The sequence below is a fragment of the Lissotriton helveticus genome, chromosome 3_1, assembly GCF_964261635.1.
Source record: "Lissotriton helveticus chromosome 3_1, aLisHel1.1, whole genome shotgun sequence".
Classification (NCBI taxonomy): Eukaryota; Metazoa; Chordata; class Amphibia; order Caudata; family Salamandridae; genus Lissotriton; species Lissotriton helveticus.
The window spans coordinates 363009468-363035654 of NC_136061.1; the positions used below are offsets into that span (position 1 = coordinate 363009468).

Sequence of the window (26187 nt, forward strand, 5' to 3'; positions counted from 1 at the left end):
TACTGATAGGTTGATTGAAGGGAGCTCTTTCAGAGACTCCCAAATTTAAGTGACAACTGTGCTTAATTTGACTATTTTTTCAAAATGTCTTGTGGGGAGAAACCCTGAGGACCTGCACCTAATTTGGTGTTTTTTAACTAAGCACTGGTGGAGGCTTCTAGAACTGTGCAGATTACTGTAAGTAGTGCCTACAGAAAAACATGTAAAACTCTAAACGGGGCTTCATGACAGACACAGTTCTGTAGATGGAGCCTCTAGAACTGGGCAATGCTCAAGATGTGGTGTCCAGAACTTGTAACATTTCAGCATCATCACAAGCAACGTGTACAGTGGTACACAAACTCATTTTTTCGGTGGTTGAATCTGTTCCTGTGAACACTAACATGTAAGTTGCTCTGCCCATGCAATTTTTACATTCTTTGAAGTCAGCCATAAGGTTAACCCAGAAATCCCGCTCCTTTTTTGGTGTTCGTCCCATCACTGGGTGGTCTGTAGGAAAACCATATTCAAATTCTTTTCATTTGTGTTTCGTTATCATGCAATGAGAAAACGAATAATAGTGTCCCAAAAATGTTTGATACTGCAGCAGGCCTACATGACACTCCACTGCAAGAAAAGTACAAACTAGTTGGCCTATACCTGGTGGAAGATGTTACCTAGCCATAACTTCTTATTTCATACAACAATGCATCCTGGATCTTGTAGTTTTACTTTTCTCACTATAAATGCATGTGCATGAGCACCAGATCACAAAGTGACACATGCTAAAAAGCCAGGATTGGCTCCACATCTCACAACTGAGAAAAATACCAGGCATATTTGAAGATCGCACATTTAATTGGTGAGGAGGTAGCTGTCTTGGTGCTACTGTCAGATAACTGATTATTATTGTCACCCAACTCAACCGTACTCACTCTATCAACCTCAGTGCTGAAACAGGTGGCCGGAGTGGATACATTAGTCCACTGAGCCACAAGACCTGGCATAGACCAACATCAAAGCTCTGGCACTCTAGCAATTTGGTCAAGAGCACCCATAGCGCAGAGGTTAAACTGGACCCTGTCCTCTCCAATTCTTAGCCCAACATAGCTGGTCTTATGTACTGATGACACCTTTAGCCAGTCCAAGGCTGTTTTTAAACAACAGAGGTTTTCATCAATGACCTTTGAGTCCAAACTTAGGAAAGTAGACCTAAACATCCCTGAAGGCAAAGTGGAGTTGTCTAAACCGCCAGGACTGACTTTTCTTGGTGCCCATGACATGGGGCTTTTGGTTCAAGTGAAATGGCTCTTTTTCCTGGGCCCTGGACCCTCCAATAGGCAGAACCCTGCAAGTTGCACCCATCCTTACCTGTAGAGGCAGCTGCAGGCCCAGAGGGCTTAGGACCTTGCCGGCCCAGGCTCCAGCTGTAATCACTAGGCTCTTGGCTCGGTACACCTGCGAGGCAGTGTTCACAGTCACTTCTGTACCCGGTGTGATGCCAGTCACCCTTTCCCCATCACGAATGATTCCTCCCAGCTGCCGGAAGCGATCCTGCCAATGAGAGAAGCAAGTAGATCCGGTTAGTGAGTCTGGCCTGCCGGCTCACCAGAACAGAAAGCTCACGTTGTCCATGGTCGGGTACAAGCTCAGCTAGATTTTCTATTTGCTTTCTAGCACTTGTAGAACTTTAGTCATGAAAGGGCAATTAAAACTGCAAGTACCAGAATGCAAAGAAAATCCTGGCTTGGTTGACTTTCATCTTTAAATGGATGGATGAAAGAATAAATGAATGAATTTATTTATAAAGCGCAAACAGCTGCCCCAATAGGCCGTCCCAGCGCTAAAACAATAAAGTGAACGGTCTATTCTGAATGGCTGAAAAGAAGCAGATGACCAAATCTTTACACGTTTTCTGGACTGAATTTGTTGTTGATGATATGCAAGTATAGGGCAAGCTCATTCCATGGCATAGAGTTTATTTATTTATTTATTTATTTCCAAGGTTTTATATAGCGCTACTGGACCCGGGGGTATCAGAGCGCTTTACAGGATAGGTAAGCAATTACAATAAAGTAAAACAATGTGCATTAAAACATGGGTTACATAAAGTGGGGTAATAAAATGTGCTGGGTGTTTAGGGGCGATGGAGATCAATAGGGGTGGGGGTGTCGAAGTTCAGAGGGAGATTGAGAAGGGAGAGAAGAAAAGGGGAGAGGCAGAATGAGAGGCGGGAAAGGGTTTGAGGAGGAGGCGAGAATCAGGGAGCAAGGAGTGTAGAGAGTCATACATCAGTGCGGTTAGGTTCCCCAATATTTGTTGTGAAGGAGTATTTTCAGTCTTTTTTTGAAGAGAGGGTTGGAGGGGTTGCATCGAAGATCTTTAGGGAGAGAGTTCCAGATCGTGGGGGTGTTCCCAGAAAAAGCACGAGATTGTTTTTTTTTTTAGTTTGAGTCTGGGAGGGATTAGGACAAGGGAGTTGGTGCTTCTCAGGGACCTGGAGCATCCAGCTTTTTAAAGTTTCTCAGCCAGGTAGGAGGGGGTGCTTAGGTGAAGGGCTTTGTGCGTGATACATGCAATCTTGTAGGTGGATCTACCTTCTATTGGGAGCCAATTGAGGTTTTTTAGGACTGGAGAGATGTGGTCGAATGTTTTACAATCAGAGATGAGTCTGGCGGCAAGGTTGAGGACAGATTTGAGCGGTGCTAGGTGGGCTTTAGAGGTGCCAGCGAGCGTGGCGTTACCATAGTCAATACGGGAAAGGACAAGCGATTGGACAACGATTTTAAAGTCGTCTGCTGGTATGAAAGGTTTGAGTTTTTTGAGGTGGTGGAGTGTGAAGAGGGCACCCTTGGCGGCATTTTTGATGTGTGGTATGAGATTCATATTATGGTCAATGCTGATGCCTAGGGATTTGACAGTATTCGAGGGGGAGAGGGGGCAGTTGAGAGCTGTAATATCCTTGATCCAGTGGTGAATGGGGAGGGAGTTGTTTTTAGGAGTGAAAAGGATGATTTCAGTTTTTTGGGGATTTAGTGTGAGATGATTAAGATGGAACCAGGCTTGGATTTTAATCAGGGTCTCGTTGAGGTGAAGAATGTCATTGTGAGATTTACTCCTGTAGTATAGCTGGGTGCATTCCGCATAGAGGTGGTAGCATGTTTTAGCTTGTTTAAGGATGAGGGTGAGAGGTTCCATGAATAGGTTAAATAAGGTAGTGGAGAGGATGGAGGCTTGCGGAACACCAAGGGAGACAGGTTGGGGCTTGGAGAGGCAGTGGCTGAGCTTAATTTGTTGGGATCTATTTTGAAGGAATGAGGAGAACCATTTGAGTACGGTGCCCTCGAGACCGAAGCGAACTTCGAGGGTGTTAAGAACGGTGGGATGATGGACAGTATCAAAGGCAGCCGAGAGGTTAAGGAGGATTAGTAGAGAGGATTCACCTTTATCTAAGGAGCGATGGATGTCATCTGTAATATTAACTAACTCGAATAACCCTGCTGTGGCAAATATAACAAGTGTATTTGTAAAGCGCACATTAACCTAAGGGTATCTTGCCATTGAATAACCGATGTTTGTTTGCCAACTCAATGGTCCTCATTTTACTAACCTCAGAAGGATGAAAGGCTGAGTTGATACCCAGGGATTTGAACCTGTGACCATGAGGTCAAACACAGGCCACTACACTGGACGCATTAATCCACTAAGCCACCAATTTTACAAGTTTAGGCTTAGCGAGGCTAAACCTCGGAATCATCAGAAATGACAAATTCTGCCAGAATCCCTTGACCTTATTTGGAAAAAGTCACAAGTTTACCTTTCCGAAATATTAGCATCTTGTGACATTACATGGGATGGATTACATTAGGCAGTAACTGGTGTAAATTTGCACCAGGTTAAGGGTCACAGTTACAAAATAAGGACATTTATTTTTGCTGTTGCAAAACTGCACTGACTGCCAAACAGCGGAAGTTACAGTATGTAACGTATTTACAGGAATACGGAGTGCACAGCTCGAGATGTGTTAATCAAAGAGACAGGTATTGTATGTGTGAAATTATTGGAAAACTGACACATTAAAAATGTTTGCTTTGTAGTAGCGATTGACATTACAAGTTATTATACTCAGAATGAGGAATAATGTGTGGAGCCGAGTATACCAGGTGCTTTTCCGCATTTCATTTCCCCTTCTGGCCGAGAGCAGAGTCGTTTTCTGCTGGCTTTTACCACTTGCTTTGAGCGGCAGGTAAATGGCAGGGGCATGCGCTAAAGGTTGGGGGCACGGCAAGGCTATGGATGTATATGGTATTTCTATAGCCCAAACGTAGCCAAACATCAGCAGAGCACTGTGCATGGTCAAAGACAAGCATAAAGTCAACGAGTAAATGGGGAGGATGCTGGATTTCGAAAGGTTAATGCATTGTGATGTAGTGTTCTTTAAAGAAGCGAGTCTTCAACTGTTTCCCCAATGGGAGCAGTATTCGGAAGGTCCTGATGGATTCAGGAGTCTTTTTCCTGAGCCTGGGTCCATAGATGGAAAAGCCTGCTGTCTTGTTCTTTACATTTCTTGGCCTGCAGCCTGAGGGTGTCCCAGAGGTTGGAGCACTGAGAACCACCAGAGAGGGTGAGATAGTTTGTAAAATAAGTGGAGGTGCTGGTTGCGATGGTGGAGGGAAGCGCTGTCTGAGCCCTCTGTGGCACTGTAGAGGCCAGTCTGGGACTCTACCAACAGCCCCTGTTCAAAGTTTCGTCAGGCCTGAACCTGTATCCATTGATAGCAGCCTGGTGTTTCCAGACCTAAGCTTACTAGGCCTATTATTTGAAGAACAGGTAATCCCAGACTGGGAAACACCAGGCCACTTGCAGTTGCCTGGTTACCACCTCGGGCTTCTCATAAGGAGGCCCAAGTGCGGTTTATGGAGAGAAAAGTTTATGGAGAAGTGTATATTTCCAACCGTTATTTTTATTTTTTAATTTTCTGTTCTAGGAGTTCAGTGGGTGTGATTTAACTGGAAAAATGTTTTGGTCTCGTGAGAGTGTATATTTCTATGCACATACATATGTAGTTGATAGATTCTTGGTGGTGAAGATCAGATTGTGTTCTTTCTGGTTAGTCAGTAGAGAAAGACGATGGTATGTCTTGTGTACGTGCAGACACAGAATCAGTCCACTTATAATCGGGTGGACATAGATATCTCAACAGCGGTGTCCATCTTGTATGTGGTTTCCAGCATTGGGCTCTATCTGCCATTTAGGAGCTGCCAGCTGGCCCCAGGACATCAGGCGCACCTCGTACTGTAGTACCCCCAATGAGGCTTCGAAGTGCATTAGCGATGGCCAGCACAATACACCGTGGGCGGTGGATGCCTTAAAGAATGTTGGATAGCAGTGAGGCTTATATGGGATTTGTTTTGGTGCTGTATGTGACAATCTAAGCGGTGCTCTCATCCAATCCTCTGTTGCTTTACTCAACCGTGCAGTTGAGCTGCTAAGGAAAGTGAGCGATAGAAGCCTTAAGCTTTGTACTGCTGGTGTGTCTGGTTAGAAGGGTGTGGGATTTGAATGTTGCCTGTGTAGGAAGTGTTTCAGTGTTGTGTGGGCTGAGTATCAGACTGGGTGGATTGTGTTTGTGTTCCTCAGCACGTATTGGTACGAGTAATCCAATGACCATCCTGTAGGAGACTGGAAGTACTTATTCCTTAGCTGAAAGTCAACATTTTGCTTTTCTCACTACAAATATATGCCTGCACACCACAGTGTGCAAAGTGCTGCTGGTCTGGATGCATGGTAACATGCCATGGCAGTGGGCGCATAATTTGTTGCTGTGCTGGCCAGCTGCCTACTTGAGAATATGGCATAGTATCAAGACTCTGGTATTATCTGCTGTGTTACTGCTAGGGATACAAGAAAGTGTGGAGACCTGTCAGGTGTAGGAGACCCACAACACCTCGGCGGGCACGTAATGAGAAATTGCGACAGGACCTGTGAACAAAGAACCCACAGCCTATGCTGCAAGGTGGGGGGCAACCGGGACCTACAGGGGTGAATGGAACCTGGAAAGACATTGCCGGCGCAGAGCCCAACTGGATAGGCTGGTTCACTGCAGGAGAACGAGTGGCTGACCAATGGATAGTTTTCCACCCCATACTCAGAGAGTACAGGGCCCCTTGTTAAGTGCTGATTTTTACTTAAGTCAGAGCAAAAAGATAGCATGGTGTAATAAATGCCCTCATTTGTGCGGGTCAGACTGGCATAATTAGTGCAGAGTGCCGTGTCTCGTGGTCAAGTGCAGGGGAAGGGATGCAGTCTTACTCACATTAGACACTGAAAATGCATTTGACTAGGTAGGGTGGGACCTCCTGGCAGATACAATCACAGTGTTTAGCCTTGGAGTATGAGTCACAAGATTGCTTTTGGCCATGCAGTAAAGACATTGAGCAAGGAGGGGGATGAATGGACCGTTGTCCGATGGAGCGATCATATGGTAGGCCTTGCCCCTTTCGCCCTCGCTTTTTGCGCTGACCCATGAACCCTTGTCTAAGCTCACAGCATTTGATGACATTCTAGTGGTGGTGGCGATGGTTCCCGGGTGAGCTCTGGTAAGGCACATGGAGTGCTATTCGGCAGTTTCTGATTCATAGAACTAAATGATATAGACTGATATTGTCTTGTCTATACCAGTTTTTTGCAAGGGCTATGATCTCATACCCTTTTTCATTAGACTATAGGAGCCATTAGCTACCTGGGAATAGGTCTGACCCTGAATTGGAGTACTTTTGTTTAGAAGATCTCAACAGCCCTGGCAAAAAGCATTTACGGTGGGAGTCTCAAGCTGGCATAACCATGTACTGTTATCGGTGAGACTCATTGAAGCTCTAAAAATTTAGATTTGACCGAAAATAATATGTGTTCCAGGCTCTACAACTCCAGATGGAGTCTACAAAAGTTGAAGGGCTTGCAAGACCTTTACCCTACTTTCATTTGGGAGGAAAAGAGACCAAGGAACCAGTGCACTTGCAAACCTAAGCAGGGGAGACTGACTGTACCCTGCCTCTTGCACAGTAACAAACTGGATCAGATCTGGTGTGTGGTTGAATGGTCATGGAAAAAGACTAATACATGGTTGTGTTTTGTATACCGTAACTTGGTGAGGAGCCCACTAGAGAAGGTTCACTGTATCCCCAAGACATGAAGATGGTGTAACCTCTATTCCTCTCCAATAAAGGTGCAACCCTGCAGTTCTGGGATACCTACTTTTCCCCATACACTCGTTATTTGGAAACCTGGAATTCAACTTGGGCCAAGAAAATGCAGGCCTTAAGGCATTGACAGATGGGGGAGTTTCCGAACATGTGCTTGTTTAGTAAAGGCATGCTCAATCCTTTTGATCACATTTGGGGGGCTCCTGCTCTACCAGAGATGGTGTGATCTGTGACCCTACTGGTTACAGCTGAGGCATTGAGTACTAAAGCCGGAAGACTGTCAGGAAAATGTGAGGTAGCTCACTCCCTTAAAGAAACTACAGCAGACACTCACTTCCACCACTTATCCTATTTACTACGACCTCAATGTACCAGACTGCACCAATGGAACACAGAACCAGACGAAAAACAATGGGAGGAAACAATTTCTACCAATTTCACCAGACATGAGAAAGCATGACGTTTTTTTACCTAATTCGATATAGGTGGCTTTACACTCTGGCCAAACTTTGCATCATTGTTCGGGTGTATGCAGATTGCTGATGGACGGGGTGCCAGGAGACAGGCTGTCAGGCAAATACTCTGGGTTTGCCCACTTTCGACTAGCTTCTGGTCAGATGTGCTGGAGGGTATTAAGTAGGTCACATGAAGTGATCTGGTGTGAACTGATTCTACTGGGGAGCCCTCAGAGGGTACTTATCTATCACATGCCCCAGTGGGAAAGACCATCACCCACCTGCTACTATCAGCTATACAGGGATTACCTTACAACTAGACACAATTCTGACACCAGCAGCACATTTATGGCTACAGATAGTCTAGCTCCTGTTGGTATATAAGGAGCTGCCTAATGTGCCTGGGATAATTTTACTATTCCTCTTTTCATAGCACCACTTCTACTCATTCTATTAACACAGTCTGGTTCACTGTGTTAAAAGAGGCTGGCAAGACCTCCAGCCGACCTCCATCTATTGCCTCCATCTCTTGCCCTGATGGCCAGCAAAGAAGACCCAGTCCAATGAAAACCATTTAAAGCACATCGAGTAAATCATGCTCTCCGACATGATGGTGGAACTGTCAGCAAACGATGGCTTTCATTACCCTTCTTGCTATTGGCAAGTTCAAAGGGGCCGCCTTTTTGGAGATATAGAGCTTTACATAGAGTCCTTTGGCTGTGGAGGCAGTGTTGCAGCCACACCCAGCATGCCACTTATAGACACTGAATGGGATGGGTATTTCCACTTAAAGTGCTTTCTTGTACACAGTGGGAGAACTTTTGGCAATGCTGCTGAATGCTGTCTGACCAACCATGTCATCAAAGGATGGTGGATGGGGTTAGAAGTTTTTGTTTGTTTTCCAAACAAACTCTCAAAGTTGGGGTTTGGTTTTGGAAAACAAACAGTAGATGTCCTAGATAAACCAAAATGGTATTGCCAGAACCTGGACTGCTATTTCCTTCCAGCCTTTGACAACCATGCTGTCCACGATAGTCCTAGGCAGGGATGGTGTCAGAGGGGCTACCCTTAAAGGAGACTCCTTGGATGTCATGCTCCCTGGTGGATCCTACTTAATCATCAGTACAGGAAGGGCAGTCAATACCTTTCCCAGTCAGGCTGAAGCCTGCCTTATCGGTCCCACTGACTCTGCTTGCTCCGAGACGGTGGAAAATGTCAGTGGTCTGGAATGATGAAAAACGCTCATAAACTATTAATTTAGTTCTCCATAAACGAACTGAAACGACTGCTACGTGGTTTATTCATGTATTAACTCTCGGCTTGATTGTGCAAACGCATGACACCTGGAAGAGGAACTTTCCGCCAGATTTGTACACAAGAACTTCAGAGGATTCGACATCAGGCAGTCAAGGTGATTCGGAAGCCTGTGTAACTTACATTGGCCTGCAGTTTCTAAGCAACTTTGTTACTGCGACAGGCCTATCACAGGAAAGGTTCCACGTTTTTCCAAGATCTGCTTCCCGGGAACATCTGTCGCAGGTCACTTTGCTCTAATAATCTGCACTTACTCTTCACACATCGTAATAACCAAAGAGACGCTTTGAAAACGTATTTAGAATTGTTGGCTTCTTTTCACTAACTCTGATCTTTCAATTTATTAGAGCGATGAAGCCATTAGGGTTCCGCTTACACTTTATAAATACTATCAGGGGCGGCCTTAGGCAAGTGCAAGCTGTGCACCTGCACAGGGCCGCCAAACCCCAGGGGCCGCCACGCCAATATATATCCTTAATATAATATTCCTCTGAGGATGGATATATATTTGCGTGGTGGCCCCTGGCAGGGATTTGGCGGCCACCGGCTCTGTTCCACTTCCAAAAACCCTGACCCCCCCTTCACTGGTCTCCGCGCTCTGCCCCGCCCGGACCCCTCTTCCGGGGCCCCCTACCTACGCTCCCTGCCCAGGGCCGCCATGAGCCTAGAGCCGCCCCTGATACTATCTTCATTCATTCTTCATTCATTTTTTTCAGTAATCGGTCAGACTACGTATGCAGCGCCGAGATGCCCCACGGTGATTCGAGCGCTATACAAGAAGGTATAACATAACATATATAACATATGTGTTGTAAACCTCACCCCACCTCCACATTAAAATGACTTTTTTTAACAACTTAAACGTGCGTGTGGTCGACTTCGACCCAATGAGACTTTTGCAAATTTGGAGAAATATTCTGGCACTTAACCTGGACAGCTTTGAGCGCCTTGTCTGCGTAGAGCACCCCGCCGCTCTCATCATTGAAGACTGCTTCCCCGGGCTGAAGGAGGACTCCAGGAAACCTCCTCTGGAACTCTTCGGTGGTGTAACGCTGATGAGGGACCTGGTTCCGGCCCAGGGTCTCCCAGGTGCTTTGAAACTCGGCGTTCTGCTCGTCACCGATCACCAGCAGGCCGGTCTGTCTGCGAGGCACAATAGGAGACAACAGATGTCTACAGCGGTAAAGGTTCAGAGGCTACTCAAGTAATAGACGTACAGATGCCACGCTGTTCTGCTGCTTATTTGTGTACATGCAATAAACCAAGGCCTGGGATTTTTTTGGTTCTAGGTGACAATATATTGGGGGACTGCTTCCGCCTTATCTTGTCATATAATTTGCAGTACCCGATACCATGCGTCGGTACAATGGAAGGGCAGGGTTCCTCTCGGTCACTAAAAAGCCAAGCACATCCACAGGGTTAAGGCAGTTTGCCCACACACCTCTTAGGCAGGGAGCGTCTTTCACAAACAAACCACCCACTGCACCAGAGCTCGGTGCACTGAGGGAGCTTCCATATCACTAGCAAACTATTGCTAACATAAGAACCAAATGTAATGTTCCTTCACACCGTAGAACCAGGGGACTCCTCCTATATCGCTACCAGTCCAGTCCAGTGCGTACCAGCACAACGCAGAACCGGAGAGCTTCTACTATACGCACCATTCCAACGCCAAAGGTGAGGCTGCGCTTGCACGCCGCAGAGCCAGGGAGCTTCTACTATACGCACTGTTCCAAAGCCAGAGGGGGGCTGCGCTTGCACGCCACGGAACAGGGAAGTTTCTACTATATACACCAATCCAACACTAGGAGTGAGGCTGCGTGGGCGCTCGCAGAACCAGGGAGCTTCCACTATACACACCATTCCAACAACATGTCCCAGTACCAGGGAGCTTCCACTATACACACCATTCCAACGGCAGAGGTGAGGCTGCGTCTGCATGCCGCAGAGTAAAGGAGCCTCCTCTACACACACCATTCCAAAGCCAAAGGGGAGGCTGCGTGGGCATGCCGCGGAGCAAGGGAGCTTCCTACACACCATTCCATCACCAGAGGTGAGGCTGCGCCTGTACGCCGCAGAACCAGGGAGCTTATACTATACACACCCTTTCAACGCCAAATGGGAGGCTGCGTCAGGCCACCGCAGAAGCTGGGTGCTTCCACTATACACACCATTCCAAAGCCAGAGGGGAGGCTGCATCGGCACGTCGCAGAGTCAGGGAGCTTCCACTATACACACCATTCCAATGCTAGGGGTGAGGCTGTGTGGGCATGCCACAGAACCAGGGAGCTTCCTCTATACATACCATTGTAAAGGCAGAGGTGAGGCTGTGTGCGCACGCCGCAGAACTGTGGAGCTTCGACTATACACACATTCCAACGTCAGAGGTGAGGCTGCGTCTGCATGCCGCAGAACCAGGGAGCTCCCACCATACACACATTCCATGCCAGAGGTGAGGCTGTATCGGCACGCCACAGAACCAGGGAGCTTCTACTATACATACTATTCCAAAGCCAGGTGTGCGGCTTCGTAGGCACACCACGGAACCAGGGAGCTTCCACGATACACACCATTCCATCGGCAGAGGTGGCGCTGCGCCTGTACGCCGATAAAACAGGGAGCTTCTACTATACTCACCATTCCAACACTAGAAGTGAGGCTGCGTGGGCACTCGCAGAACCAGGGAGCATCCAATATACACACCATTCCAACAACATGTCCCAGTACCAGGGAGCTTCCACTATACACACACCATTCCATCACCAGAGGTGAGTCTGCGTCGGCCCGCCGCAGAACCAGGGAGCTTCCACTCTACACACCATTCCAACTCCAGAGGTGAGGCATGCCGCAGAATCAGGGTGCTTCCACTATACATACCATTCCAACTTCAGGGGTGAGGCTGAGTCGGCACGCCACAGAACTAGGGAGCTTCCACTATACACACCATTCCAATGCCAGAGTTGAAGATGCGTCTGTATGTCGAGAACCAGGAAGCTTCTACTATAATACACACAATTCCAACGCCAGAGGTGAGGCTGTACCTGCACGCTGCGGTACCTGGGAGCTTCTATTATGCAAATAATACCAACGCCACTGCTGAGGCTTTATAGGCACACTACAGAACCAGGGAGTTTCTACTCTACGCACAGTTCCAACACCAGAGGGGAGGCTGCGTTTGCACGCCATGGAACAGGGGAGCTTCTACTATACACACCATTCCAACAATAAGGGTTAGGCTGCGTGGGCACTCGCAGAACCAGGGAGCTTCCACTATACACACTATTCCAATGCCAGAGGGAAGGCTGTGTCTGTATGCCGTCGAACAGGGGAGCTTCTCCTATACACACCATTCCAACGCAAGGGGTGAGGCTGCTGTGGCAGGCTGCGGAACCTGGGACCTTCCACTATACACACCATTCCATCACCAGAGGTGAGGCTGCGCCTGCACGCCGCAGAACCAGGGAGCTTCCACTACACACACCATTCCATCGCCAGAGGTGAGTCTGCGTCGGCCCGCCGCAGAACCAGGGAGCTTCCACTATACACACCATTCCAACTCCAGAGGTGAGGCTGCATCTGCATGCCGCAGAATCAGGGTGCTTCCACTATACACACCATTCCAACTTCAGGGATGAGGCTGCGTTGGCACGCCACAGAACCAGGGAGCTTCCACTATGCACACCATTCTAACGCCAGAGTTGAAGCTGTGTCTGCATGCTGAGAATCAGGAAGCTTCTACTATAATACATACCATTCAAACGCCAGAGTTGAGGATGCACCTGTACGCTGCGGGACCAGGGAGCTTCTATTATGCACATCATTCCAACACCAGGGTGAGGTTTTGTGTAGGCACACTGCAGAACCAGGGAGTTTCTACTATACGCACCGTTCCAACGCCAGAAGGGGGGCTGCGTTTGCACGCCACGGAACAGGGGAGCTTCTACTATACACACCATTCCAACACTAGGGTTGAGGCTGCGTGGGCACTCGCAGAACCAGGGAGCTTCCACTATACACACCATTCCATCGCCAGAGGTGAGTCTGAATCGGCACGCCACAGAACCAGGAAGCTTCTACACACCATACCGAAGCCAGGTGTGAGGCTTCGTATGCACAGCGTGGAACCAGGGAGCTTACACTATACTCACCGTTCCATCGGCAGAGGTGAGGCTGCACCTGCACGCCGATAAACCAGGGAGCTTCTACTATACACACCATTCCAACGCCAAAGGGGAGGCTGTGTCTGCTTGCCGCCGAACAGGGGAGCTTCTCCTATACACACCATTCCAACGCAAGGGGTGAGGTTGCTGTGGCATGCCGCGGAACCTGGGAGCTTCCACTATACACACCATTCCATCACCAGAGGTGAGGCTGCGCCTGCATGCCGCAGAACCAGGGAGCTTCTACTACACACACCATTCCATCGCCAGAGGTGAGTCTGCGTCGGCCCGCCGCAGAACCAGGGAGCTTCCACTATACACACCATTCCAACGCCAAAGGGGAGGCTGTGTCTGCTTGCCGCCGAACAGGGGAGCTTCTCCTATACACACCATTCCAACGCAAGGGGTGAGGTTGCTGTGGCATGCCGCGGAACCTGGGAGCTTCCACTATACACACCATTCCATCACCAGAGGTGAGGCTGCGCCTGCATGCCGCAGAACCAGGGAGCTTCTACTACACACACCATTCCATCGCCAGAGGTGAGTCTGCGTCGGCCCGCCGCAGAACCAGGGAGCTTCCACTATACACACCATTCCAACTCCAGAGGTGAGGCTGCATCTGCACGGCGCAGAATCAGGGTGCTTCCACTATACACACCATTCCAACTTCAGGGATGAGGCTGCGTCGGCACGCCACAGAACCAGGGAGCTTCCACTATGCACACCATTCTAACGCCAGAGTTGAAGCTGTGTCTGCATGCTGAGAATCAGGAAGCTTCTACTATAATACACACTATTCCAACGCCAGAGGTGAGGATGCACCTGCACGCTGCGGTACCGGGGAGCTTCTATTATGCACATCATTCCAACACCAGGGTGAGGTTTTGTGTAAGCACACTGCAGAACCAGGGAGTTTCTACTATACGCACCGTTCCAACGCCAGAGGGGAGGCTGCGTTTGCACGCCACGGAACAGGGGAGCTTCTACTATACACACCATTCCAACACTGGGGGTGAGGCTGCGTGGGCACTCGCAGAACCAGGGAGCTTCCACTATACACACCATTCCATCGCCAGAGGTGAGGCTGAATCGGCACGCCACAGAACCAGGGAGCTTCTACATACCATACCAAAGCCTGGTGTGAGGCTTTGTATGCACACCGTGGAACCAGTGAGCTTACACTATACACACCATTCCATTGGCAGAGGTGAGGCTGCACCTGCACGCCGATAAACCAGGGCGCTTCTACTATACACACCATTCCAACGCCAAAGGGGAGGCTGTGTCGGCCAGCCGCAGAACCAGGCAGCTTCCACTTTACACACCAGTCCAACGCCAGAGGGGAGGCTGCACCAGCACGCTGCAGAACTGTGGAACTTCCACTATACACACATTCCAACGTCAGAGGTGAAGCTGCATCTGCATGCTGCAGAACCAGGGAGCCTCCACTATACACACCATTGTAACGCTAGAGTTGAAGCTGCTTCTGCATGCCGAGAACCAGGAAGCTTCTACTATAATACACACCATTCCAACGCCAGAGATGAGGCTGCGCCTGCCCGCCGCAGAACCAGGGAGCTTCCAGTATACACACCATTCCAACTCCAGAGGTGAGGCTGCATCTGCATGCCGCAAAATCAGGATGCTTCCACTATACACACCATTCCAACTTTAGGGGTGAGGCTGCGTCGGCACGCCACAGAACCAGGGAGCTTCCACTATACACACCATTGTAACGCTAGAGTTGAAGCTGCTTCTGCATTCTGAGAACCAGGAAGCTTCTACTATAATACACACCATTCCAATGCCAGAGGTGAGGCTGCACCTGCACGCTGCGATACCGGGGGATTCTATTATGCACATCATTCCAACACTAGGGGTGAGGCCGCGTGGGCACTCGCAGAACCAGGGAGCTTCCACTATACACTCCATTGTAACGCTAGAGTTGAAGCTGCTTCTGCATGCCGAGAACCAGGAAGCTTCTACTATAATACACACCATTCCAACGCCAGAGGTGAGGCTGCGCCTGCCCGCCGCAGAACCAGGGAGCTTCCAGTATACACACTAGTCCAATGCCAGAGGGGAGGCTGCACCAGCACGCTGCAGAACTGTGGAACTTCCACTATACACACATTCCAATGTCAGAGGTGAAGCTACATCTGCATGCTGCAGAACCAGGGAGCTTCCACTATACACACCATTCTAACTCCAGAGGTGAGGCTGCATCTGCATGCCGCAGAATCAGGGTGCTTTCCACTATACACACCATTCCAACTTTAGGGGTGAGGCTGTGTCGGCACGCCACAGAACCAGGGAGCTTCCAATATACACACCACTGTAACGCTAGAGTTGAAACTGCTTCTGCATGCTGAGAACCAGGAAGCTTCTACTATAATACACACCATTCCAATGCCGAGGTGAGGCTTTGTAGGCACACTGCAGAACCAGGGAGTTTCTACTATACGCACCATTCCAACGCCAGAGGGGAGGCTGCGTTTGCATGCCACGGAACAGGGTAGCTTCTACTATACACACCATTCCAACACTAGGGGTGAGGCCGCGTGGGCACTCGCATAACCAGGGAGCTTCCACTATACACACCATTCCATCGCCAGAGGTGAGTCTGTGCCTGTACACAGCAGAATCAGGTAGCTTCTACTATACACATCATTCCAACGCCAGAAGGAAAGCTGCGTCTGCAAGCTGCTGAACAGCGGAGCTTCTGCTATACACACCATTCCAACGCAAGGGGTGAGGCTGCATTGGCATGCCGCAGAACCTGAGAGCTTCCACTATACACACCATTCCATCACAAGAGGTGAGGCTGCGCCTGCACGCCGTAGAACCAGGGAGCTTCCACTCCACACACCATTCCATCGCCAGAGGTAAGTCTGCGTCGGCCCGCCGCAGCACCAGGGAGCTTCCACTATACACACCATTCCAACTCCAGAGGTGAGGCTGCATCTGCACGCCGCAGAATCGGGGAGCTTCCACTATGCACACCATTCCAATCCCAGAGTTGAAGCTGCGTCTGCATGCTGAGAACCAGGAAGCTTCTACTATAATACACACCATTCCATCGCCACAGGTGAGGCTCGCCTGCGCGCAGCACAACCATGTAGCTTCTACTATACACACCATTCCAAAGCCAGGGGTGAGGGTTCATAGGCACTCCTACTGTACACACCGTTCCAACTCCAGAGGTGAGGCTGCGTCTGACTGCCGCGGAGCAGGGAAGCTTCTACTATACACATCATTCCAACGCTAGGGGTGAAGCTGAGTGGGCACGCAGCAGAACCAAGGAGCTTCCACTATACACACCATTCCATCACCAGAGGTGAGGCTGCACCTTTATGCCGCAGAACCAGAGAGCTTCCACTATACACACCATTCCAACGGCAGAGGTGAGGCTGCGCCTGCACGCCGATAAACCAGGGAGCATCTACTATACACACCATTCCAACGCCATCGGGGAGGCTGTGTTGGCCCACCGCAGAACCAGGGAGCTTCCACTATACACACCATTCCAACGCCAGAGGGGAGGCTGCACCGGCATGCTGCAGAACTGTGGAACTTCCACTGTAAACACATTCCAATCTCAGAGGTGAGGCTGCATCTGCATGCCGCAGAACCATGGAGCTTCCACTATACACACACCATTCAATCGCCAGAGGTGAGTCTGCGTTGGCCCGCTGCAGAACCAGGGAGCTTCCACCATACACACCATTCCAACTCCAGAGGTGAGGCACGCCGCAGAATCAGGGTTCTTCAACTATACACACCATTCCAACTTAAGGGGTGAGGCTGAGTTGGCACGCCACAGAACCAGGGAGCTTCCACTATACGCACCATTCCAACGCCAGAGTTGAAGCTGCGTCTGCATGCCGAGAACCACTGTCTACTATAATACACACCATTCTATCGCCAGAGGTGAGGCTGCGCCTGCACCCAGCAGAACCAGGTAGCTCCTACTATACACACCATTCCAACGCCAGAGGGAAAGCTGTGTCTGCATGCCGCCGAACAGGGGACCTATTGCTATACACACCATTCCAACGCAAGGGGTGAGGCTGCGTTGGCACACCGCGGACCCTGGGAGCTTCCACTATACACACCATTCCATCACCAGAGGTGAGGCTGTGCCTGCACGCCGCAGAACCAGGGAGCTTCCACTACACACACCATTCCATTGCCAGAGGTGAGTCTGCGTCGGCCCGCCGCAGAACAAGAGAGCTTCCACTGTACACACCATTCCAACCCAAGAGGTGAGGCTGTGTCTGCACGCCGCAGAGTCAGAGAGCTTCCACTAAACACACCATTCTAACGCCAGGGGTGAGGCTGCGTTGGCACATCCCAGAACCATGGAGCTTCTACTCTACACACCATTCCAACCCCAGGGTTGAGGGTGCATCGTCACGTCGCAGAACCAGGGAGCTTCCACTATACCTCCCATTCCAAAGCGAGAGGTGAGGCTGAGTGAGCACGCTACAGAACCGTGAAGCTTCCACTATATATACATTCCAACATCAGAGGTGAGGCTGCGTCTGCACGCCGCAGAACTAGGGACCTTCCACTATACACACATTCCACGCCAGAGGTGAGGCTGCGTTGGCATGCCACAGAACTAGGGGGCTTCCACTATACACACCATTCCATCACCAGAGGTGAGGCTGCGTCTGCACACCGCACACCCAAGGAGCTTCCACTACACACACTATTCCAAAGCCAGGGGTGAGGCTACGTTGGTACGCCGCAGAACCAGGGAACTTCTACTGTACACACCATTTGAAGGCCACAGATGAGGCTGCGTCGGCATGCTGCAGAACCAAGGAGCTTCCATATAATCACGATTCCAGTGCCAGAGGTAAGGCCCTGTCTGCACACTTTGGAGAGATTTGTCTTACAGACAACTCATATGTTTACTTGGTACCCAGATATATTTAGCCTGGATTTACATGTAAAGTTAAAGAGAAGCAATCATTTTCATCTTGTCCAACCCTCTTCACAAAACCGGGGCAATGGCAAAATCCTTTTCTTGGGTTTCGGAAAGGTTAGATGAGAATATACTGTAATATACCTGTTGCATATTTTCACTTGTACTAATTCTACTCTTCTCGGAGGCTGCATGAACTTTGATGTATTTTAAATGATTTATATTTGTGCTTTGGTACCGTTGCTGCCCACATTATTCAAGAGATTATCACTGTTATGTCACGGTGAGCATGTTGAATGGGATTACCACCATTGTGTTAAGCATGTTGTCAGAGATTACCACCACTATGACAGGCCAGCATTTTCGTAGGGATTACCACAATTGGGGTAGGACCGGAATTTTTTCAGAAATTACCACCATGTGCCAGGACCTGCATGTTGTCTGGAATTAGCGTCATTGTGCCAGGGCCAGCATGTTGCCAAAAGGGGCAGCTCCTTCATGTGGGCAGAGGAGCGTCGCCCCACTCGCTTTCTCGCAGTTCGAGAAGCAGTAACATAAAATGGTATACCATTTTATGTTACTGCTTCTCGCACTGCGAGAAAGCACAAGTGTTTGGTTGGGGGCGGGCAGGTGGGCGGTCCTGCAGCAGGGCAGGGGCGGAGTGGCTAGCCCACTGTTGTGGGCGCTGACTACTTGGTCAGCCCTCTGGGGCCGACCAAACCAGTCATGCGCACTCTGCCATTTCGTCCATGTAGGCTGCACGCAGCCTGCATGGAGAAAACGGCCTCCCCATAGATGCCTGTGCGGTCAGCGTCCATGCCAATCACAACGCTGCCATGGCAGCGTCGTGATTGGCTTAGGGGAGGGGAGGGAGGCTGCCTGCTTCCTGCAGCAGCGAGGAGCAGAGACAACGCGGTACAGGATTGGGTGGCTAAGGTAAGTTATTTTTTTAAAATTATAATTGAAATTAAATCAACATCCTGCACCTCCGTGCAACCTCCGTCCCCCGACAAGGCCCCCTCAGCCCCCTCACCTGCGAGTCATGCCTGCCGCGACTGGTTGGCAGAAGTTACAACCACTGTGCCACGACCAGCATTTGACTAAGAAACACCACTATTGTGACAGGGCCAGTGTGTTTCCAGAGATACTACCAATATGCTATTGCCCACATGTCAGAAATGATCACCATTGTGCCAGGGCCAGCATGGTACCGGGAATTTCTGCCACTCTGCCAGGGATACCATGTTTCTAGAGATTCCCGTCATTGTGCCAGAACCTCCATTTTGCCAAGAAAGGGCACCATTGTGTCAGGGCCAGCCTGTGAGCAGGTGTAATTGTCACCAGTGTGTTATCAGGAAATTCCAAGATGGTATGGAGAAGTTGGTGACGAGGCAAGTGGCATGATGCAGAGTAAGAAGGACAAGAAGAGATAGAGACTAAAACCATCTAAGGTGGAATATATTTGAAGGAAAGGGATCTTCTGTGGGGGTTTTGGGTGGATATTAGGGATGTTGACAGCAGTGGTAGGTGGCAGGATTGGTCCAGGAGAGTTAGACCAATCAGTAAAAGGGCCTATAAGTAATAAAGAGCAGTAAAGCGAAAGAAAAGAGATAGCAAGAATAGAAGACTCCTTAAAAAATGTTTGAGCTAATCAGTAGAAATCAATGTTATTGGTGGGGAATGTTTTGCAAATTAAGTATTACATGTGACCAGGTAGGTATTATGCCTGGCGGATGGATGGAGAATGAAAAATATCAAATCGAAATAAAGCAATGTAGCAGCCTAGGACAACAGATTAGTTGCCATGGTACCTGTAATTAGTAAGCGCTTAATATCTGTGGAAAGTTCTGGTCAGTTGTTCCTGTCTCTGGGAAAATATTCAGATAATGAGGAGATGAAAGTGGAATAATTGAAACTTTATAGAAGCGACTGCTCAAAAGGAAAAATAAAATGATAATAAAGTATTGTTATTATCGTTTTATTTTACCTATTGCAGTCAGTGGTGAGGCAAGGTCGGGCTGGCCAGAGCAGTGGAGGAATGGTGTGCAATCCCCAAGTGTGTATGAACTGTTTGGCCGGTGCTCTTGGGCTTACCAAACAGTTCATGCGCACTTTGCATGTTCCTACCAGGCTGCATTACACAGGCTCCCTGTTCCAGTCTGATCCAGTCTGTGCGCCGATCCACGGCGCTCAGACCAATCACAATGCAGCGTTGTGATTGGCTTAGGGGAGCCTGTCTGCCCGGGTGCTTCCTGCAGCCGCTACTGCTTTATAGCACAGCATGTTTCTCTGATAAGTAAGCTTAGCCCGGGCAAGGTAGTCGTGCCAAGTTTTATTGAGAAACGTTTGGTAGAATCAGATGGAGTTTGAGATCAAATGTGATCCTTGGCATATAAAGCAAAAGTTTCTCCGTGGGAACATGAGTTCCTCTAAAGGAGGTGAAGTACTAATTAAAATGCCCATGAGAAGCAATTACGCTAACGTACATAATTTTCGGTAATTTCGTATCAAAATAGTGACACAAAATTACCCTGGGGTGATAAATTCGAGCTTTACAAAATATGGAGAAAAAAAACTACTCTTTAGCACTACTCATCCCAATACAGGGTGTCAGAGCGCTTTTACTACACATGTACACATTATACATTGACAATAAATCATAGGTGTGTACATCAATATAAAGAATGTGTTGCATAAAACAGTGAGGGTTACAAGGTGTAGGAGTTACATGTCCTTCATAGCTCACTGTGCTGTATTAGGACTACAGTTAATGAACTGTAAGTAACAAAAGGATCTCTGTTTTAAAATCAGTAACCCACTTACCCATTTACATAAAATAAACATCTGCCATCTGCGAGTTACATAATGTGCTTTGCAGGAAACATTTTAACCCCATATGCTACTTTGATTGCGCTAGCACTAGGCAAACCACGGATCTCGCAGCAAATACATTATCCTACAGAGTTATCTTACCATTATTATTATTCCCTGAGATTTAGTTGACACACAAAGATCACTGCAGCAGGTGCCTTAACCCCATAAGTTATTTCGAAAAACAGACATTGCAGCCAATTAAGAAGAACAGATTTACTACCACGTTTCTCCTTGTTGTCAATTTCGTTGTCAAGGTTTAAAAAAACATAAATGTACAAGTTGAGACCCAGATTTTTTGTCGGGGTTGGGTCAATATTTTGGAGCAACCCTAATACAAAATCTAATTTGTTAAATATTGTAATGCGCTCAAATGCACTCATGATAGATCTGCTAAACATATGAGGTCTTAAGATATGATGTCACTTGCTGTGAGGTCATGTGTTATGATGCAACTTCCGGTGATGCCGGATGCGATGTCACGCACCATGATGTCACTTCCTGTGATGTCACACACAGTACTGTCACCTGTGGTGAAGTCACACCCATTCTGCCTAACTTGGTGAGTCCCCCACTTCTGTTTTTTAGGACTGGAGCCCTGCAGACAGGCACACATGCACACACGGTCATGGAATCTTTTAACCTGTTGCGTGCGGCCGTTTTTCCCGCTGTGTGCGGCATTTTCATAAATACCATGTTACGTGACTAGCTCACCTTGTCATCCGCACAGGGTAGGTAATGCTGATGACGAGCTGAGCTCGTCATCAGCATGGAAGGGGTTAAATGATCCTTTTGGATGACTATTGCTGCTGCTCTGGGGAGAATGGGGGTAGGGACTGTGCCTTCTCCATTCTCCTAAGACCATGGCGCTATTGCTCAGTGATCTCATGAGGGGGAGTGTCTCAGGCTGACTGGGAGTCACGGGAGGGTGGATAATTAAGAGGGAGTGTTGGGGGACTGGAATAAAGACCTTTAAGGCCAGGCAGATGAAGTGCAGGCACTGCTGCATAATTCTCCGTGCAATGCGAGCGGACGGATACACTTTTCTACTTGCATGTCAAAGGGCTTGACTGTGCACCCAGTGACATGTCAAATGTACCTTTTTTCTTTGAACCACAATAGTATTTCATTCAGTTTACTTCTGCATGGCAACATTGAGGTGAAACCTAACAGCAGTATGCAGAAGTCATTTAGATCTGACTACACCTCTTCCAGACAGACACATTACTTTCAATCATATTCAGGCTAAACAATTTTACATGGCAAATTACTTCCTTGGGTTACTGTCATGCTAAATCTGACACTATGCCAATTAGACTTATATTTCACATTTATGTCAGTCACTACAGAAATTAACTATTCTTTTATCACCAGAGACAAACGAGCAGTAAAATGCTTTATTTACTTATTCACAAGACTATTCGCTGCACCCTCCCTCAACCAGTGACTATTTTCTCACTTGCTGATAAGATGTATTTTTAAAATTTGCCTTTTGCTGCACCCTATATTTTAGCTGGCTCTTGATCTCTGTGCACTTTAACCCTGCTAACCAGTAGTAAAGTGCCTGTACTCCCCCTTTTCCCCCATGGTCGAATTGGAATACTTCTAATTGGTATTTTTACGTTACCTATAGGTACGTAGTACAGTACTAAATATATCCTATACCTATATGGTAAATGTCACTGGTGGATTGCAGCACTAGTTGTACCATGCACCAAAATGACAGAGTAAACCATAGCTTTAGGCCTAAAATGTTGCCTGATTGTGGTAGTTTAAACACTGCAAGTCAACCTGTCAAAATAAATCCCTTTGACAGGTAAAAACCTATATTTGTAAATGTTAGTAAGTCACCTCCCCCAATGTGGTCCTTGGAGCTCACAAGACAGGGTAAATGATATTTAAAAGCAGGGAATGTTAAAATGTAATTTCAGTGTAGGAAACTGGAATTTTGTTGCAGTTGTCCCCCCACCTTTTGCCCCCATTTGAATGATTAGGTGCTGGTTTTCGACTCCGACAGTGCACTGAAGCTACTAACAAGGCTCCAGTGCAAGTGCTCTTTCCCTACATCAAGGTAAAATATTCTAATTGGGGTACAATTGGCACACACTTTAGTAACCCTGTTAGTCCCTAGTGAATGGCACCCCTTGTTCTAAAGAGGGTCCCTAAGGGCTGCAGCATATATTATGCAACCCTAAGGGACCCCATACAAATGGCATGTAGACTGTGTGACGTGGTACAAACCATGAGTGAAAACAACATGGCACACTCATGCGCCATGCCAAAGTCATTGCATATAATAAATGTAAGTCACCCCTACAGCAGCCTTTATAGCCCTAAGGCAGGGTGTATTATCTTACATGTGATGACATATCTGCCTGAGCAGATATGCCACTGTGCAGTCTAGTTCAATTACTAGATAGTTCAAGTGAACAGGGTAGCCATCTTAAGTATATGTACTGTGCACTGGTCATTACGGGTTCCCCAGCTACATGATGGCTTCACTGAAACCTATGGTGTCTGGTGTCAAACACCTTGTCTTAACAAATCTGTAATGTTGCCAGTACTAGATTTATTATGACATGCACACAGAGGGCACCTTAGAGGTGTCCCCTGTAAAATCTACCAGTATCTACAATGCTGACTGACTGGTATCATGCAGCCTGCCACCATAGACAAGTTTCTGACAGCCTACAGGTGAGAGCCTGCGCTCTCTGAGGCCTGAAACAATGCCTGGTGGAGAGGAAGGTGTTCACATCTCTTCCAGCAGGATGGGTAGTGATTTGGAAATATCAAGGCTAGGGGCTTCCAAGCTCCTGCCACCTTTGATATGCAACCCTGGCTTCCCCCAGACCTGTGAGATGTGTTCCCCACCCTATAGCCAATTCAACATGAGGACAGGTGGGAAATTAACTATGCCGTAGGTGTTTTACACCACAAGGCTAGTCACACCCCTAAGGTGAGCTACCTCACCAAATGAAGGGTTCCATCCTCTTGTTTTTTGTGGAATTAGGAACTCTGGGTCTGGTTTATGCCCGTTCCCCACAGGAAGTGGCTATATAGGGGCTGTAGTGACCCCAGGTGTAAGTAGCCCATTGGCTACCACCCTTCCCTCCCCTTTACACCCCTACATTTCGTATTTAGGTGGCCCCCTGACACCAGGAACTCAGATTCATCTGCCTGAAGGACAAAGAAGAGTGAAGACGCGAGAACTGTGGACCAGCATCTACCTTGGCGCAAAATCCTGCCTCACTGCTGCTCTCCCGACTATCACTGACTTGACTCGGCCAAAAGTGGAAGAGACTCCCCAAACCCTTAGAGGCCTGCCCAGCACTTCCCTGACCCTGCAGCATCTCCTTTGGAGTGGAAGATCCACTCCCCTGCACCAGCAGGGATAGACTGCAGCTGCCCAGTACACCGTTCCGATGAACCCCGGGCCCACCAAGGGAGCAGCACCCAAGCAGTAGGTCTTCATGCTTCAGACGGTCAGATCCAATCTTCCTGCCAAGTGTGGCGATGCCAGGCCACCCCAGGAGGCCCTCTGCACCAATACCCGAGGTACCAGAGCCAGTTGCAAGCACCAAAGCCTGTTTGTGTTCAGTTGAACACCACCACCGCCAAAACTTACCTGCACATCGAGGGACTCCAAGAGAAGCCAGCTCCAAACCGAGTAGCCCTTCTGTATTTTTTTACCCGATTCTGCAGGAAATCCAAGAATCGTGAGAGTCTTTAATTCAACGACCCGCCTGACAAAACATTTTTGCAACCGAGTCCCCTAATCCGGGCACACATAAATCGAGAGTGTCTCTGTGGTACTGAGACCCTCAAGAGCTGAGCCCCCCTTGCTCCCTTGGGTTCTGCCGGACTGGTCCCCCAGTCCTCCCTTGCAGCCATTATCCTGCAGGTACTTTTCCCATTGACTTAACGTGTAGCATTTGAGGCTAATGCCACGTAAAGCACCTATGCACTCTGACACCCAGGGCAGGTAAACCTGAACTCTTGGTGTTTTCTTGGATCTTGACCCATACTTACCTTAAGTGCAGAAGAATAGTCCTGTAAGGTGTCTAAAAGTGTACCTATGCAGTGTATGTTTCTCCCATATGATAACATGACAGGTTTCGAAGCTCATGCCTCAAATCTAACAGCGATACAAAAGGGGATGATGGACAGAGTGTTTGAGCAAATCAAACACTCACCCCCAGGCATTCTGTCCATCACCTGTTGTTTTTGCTTTTTGTCACCCCGAGTGGGACGGGTATGCTCAGACGTGAGTCCCGTGCTCTCCATGCCACTGGAATCAAGCTATCCAGGCTGATGAGGGCTGACAGCCCGAAACCGGTCCTTGGATGCTTGTTTCCAGTCCAGGGAGGACCTGGCTTGGCAGTTGGGCTGGACTGTTCCCATGGGGCACAGGGTCAAGACTGATTTGCATATGGCTGGGTTCAAACTGGAAAGGCTTGGTGAGCAAAAAAACTATGGATTTAGGCCCAGATCTCTGTACTGCGGTGAATGTATGACATTGTTCTGCATTCTGTACATCATTTGTTGTTTTTGCTTTTGTCACCCCGAGTGGGACGGGTATGCTCAGACGTGAGTCCCGTGCTCTCCATGCCACTGGAATCAAGCTATCCAGGCTGATGAGGGCTGAAAGCCCGAAACCGGTCCTTGGATGCTTGTTTCCAGTCCAGGGAGAACCTGGCTTGGCAGTTTGGGCTGGACTGTTCCCATGGGGCACAGGGTCAAGACTGATTTGCATATGGCTGGGTTCAAACTGGAAAGGCATGGTGAGCAAAAAAATGATGGATTTAGGCCCAGATCTCCGTACTGGGGTGAATGTAGGACATTGTTCTGCATTCTGTCCATCACCTGTTGTTTTTGCTTTTGTCACCCCGAGTGGGACGGGTATGCTCAGACGTGAGTTCCGTGCTCTCCATGCCACTGGAATCAAGCTATCCAGGCTGATGAGGGCTGAAAGCCCGAAACCGGTCCTTGGATGCTTGTTTCCAGTCCAGGGAGGACCTGGCTTGGCAGTTCGGGCTGGACTGTTCCCATGGGGCACAGGATCAAGACTGATTTGCATATGGCTGGGTTCAAACTGGAAAGGTATGGTGAGCAAAAAAACTATGGATTTAGGCCCAGATCTCTGTACTGTGGTGAATGTATGACATTGTTCTGCATTCTGTCCATCACCTGTTGTTTTTACTCAAATCTAACAGCGGTCATTTTCTAGTGCTTTTATTGTAAAATTTGATAACGTCTAAAGTACTTACCTGATT

The 26187-nt window shown here is 48.5% G+C and overlaps 1 protein-coding gene across 1 annotated transcript in view; it reads right to left on the minus strand.

The window, feature by feature from the left end:
• Nucleotides 1-26187, minus strand: part of PIPOX (pipecolic acid and sarcosine oxidase) — a 344193-nt gene that overhangs the window by 125850 nt on the left and 192156 nt on the right. The window contains exons 3-4 of the mRNA XM_078680079.1: nt 9880-10093; nt 1351-1533 (exon numbers count right to left, since the gene is read on the minus strand). Coding sequence (XP_078536205.1) covers nt 1351-1533; nt 9880-10093 — 397 coding nt within the window. The remainder of the gene's footprint in view (nt 1-1350; nt 1534-9879; nt 10094-26187) is intronic.